Source organism: Microtus ochrogaster, chromosome 5 (assembly GCF_000317375.1).
Source record: "Microtus ochrogaster isolate Prairie Vole_2 chromosome 5, MicOch1.0, whole genome shotgun sequence".
Classification (NCBI taxonomy): Eukaryota; Metazoa; Chordata; class Mammalia; order Rodentia; family Cricetidae; genus Microtus; species Microtus ochrogaster.
In genome coordinates this window covers 75,585,591-75,586,269 of record NC_022012.1, presented here as the reverse complement: position 1 = coordinate 75,586,269, position 679 = coordinate 75,585,591, and the positions used below count along the sequence as shown (strand labels likewise).

The following is a 679-nucleotide window of genomic DNA, read 5'->3' as shown; positions in this document are numbered from 1 at the left end:
AGGGAGTGGGTGTGGCTTGTCTCTTAAAGTGTTAGGGAAGAACTGACTTCTGCAAGTCTTCCACATGTATATGCATGCATATACACATACAAATGCATATAAATTAAAAAAAATCTTTCATTTATTCTAAAAACAATTTCAAACATAGAAAAACATAAGGCAACCTTACTTACTAAGTGGGTTTTCATTAGGTGGAAAGTTGGCGTCTCAAAGCTTTGGAAACTTGCTCCATCAACAACCAGATGTTTGCCACAGGTGAGGACATTCTTTTCTTTATAACTATGTAATTTTACATATGATGGCATTATCAAAAATAGCAAAATGATCTACCTAAAATCAATATTCCCAACCATTTAGGACTAAAAATGTCTTTTTCTTTAATTTTTGTCATACAAGCATCTTTAAAATTTTATTTTTTAGGTGCCATAGCTACTAGAAGGTAGGCTTTTTCCCTCCTAAGACAGGGTTTCTCTGTTTAACAGTCCTAGCTGTCCTGGAACTAGCTCTCATAGTCTAGGGTGGCCTCAAACTCACAGAGATCTGCCTACCTCTGTCTCCCAAGTGCTAGAATTAAAGGTGTGTTCCACCACCGCCCAGCTGAAGGTAGGCTTTTGTACATACTAAGCAAGCTAAACTCCCAGTCTTTACAGCATTTTAAATGTCTGTCTGTGCCGGGCGA

The 679-nt window shown here is 37.7% G+C and overlaps 1 protein-coding gene across 1 annotated transcript in view; it reads left to right on the top strand.

Annotated features, from left to right (window-relative positions):
* The window catches only part of Lctl (lactase like), a 20,965-nt gene that overhangs the window by 17,051 nt on the left and 3,235 nt on the right, over positions 1-679 (top strand). Inside the window, exon 12 of the mRNA XM_026778958.1 lies at positions 192-255. Coding sequence (XP_026634759.1) covers positions 192-255 — 64 coding nt within the window. The remainder of the gene's footprint in view (positions 1-191; positions 256-679) is intronic.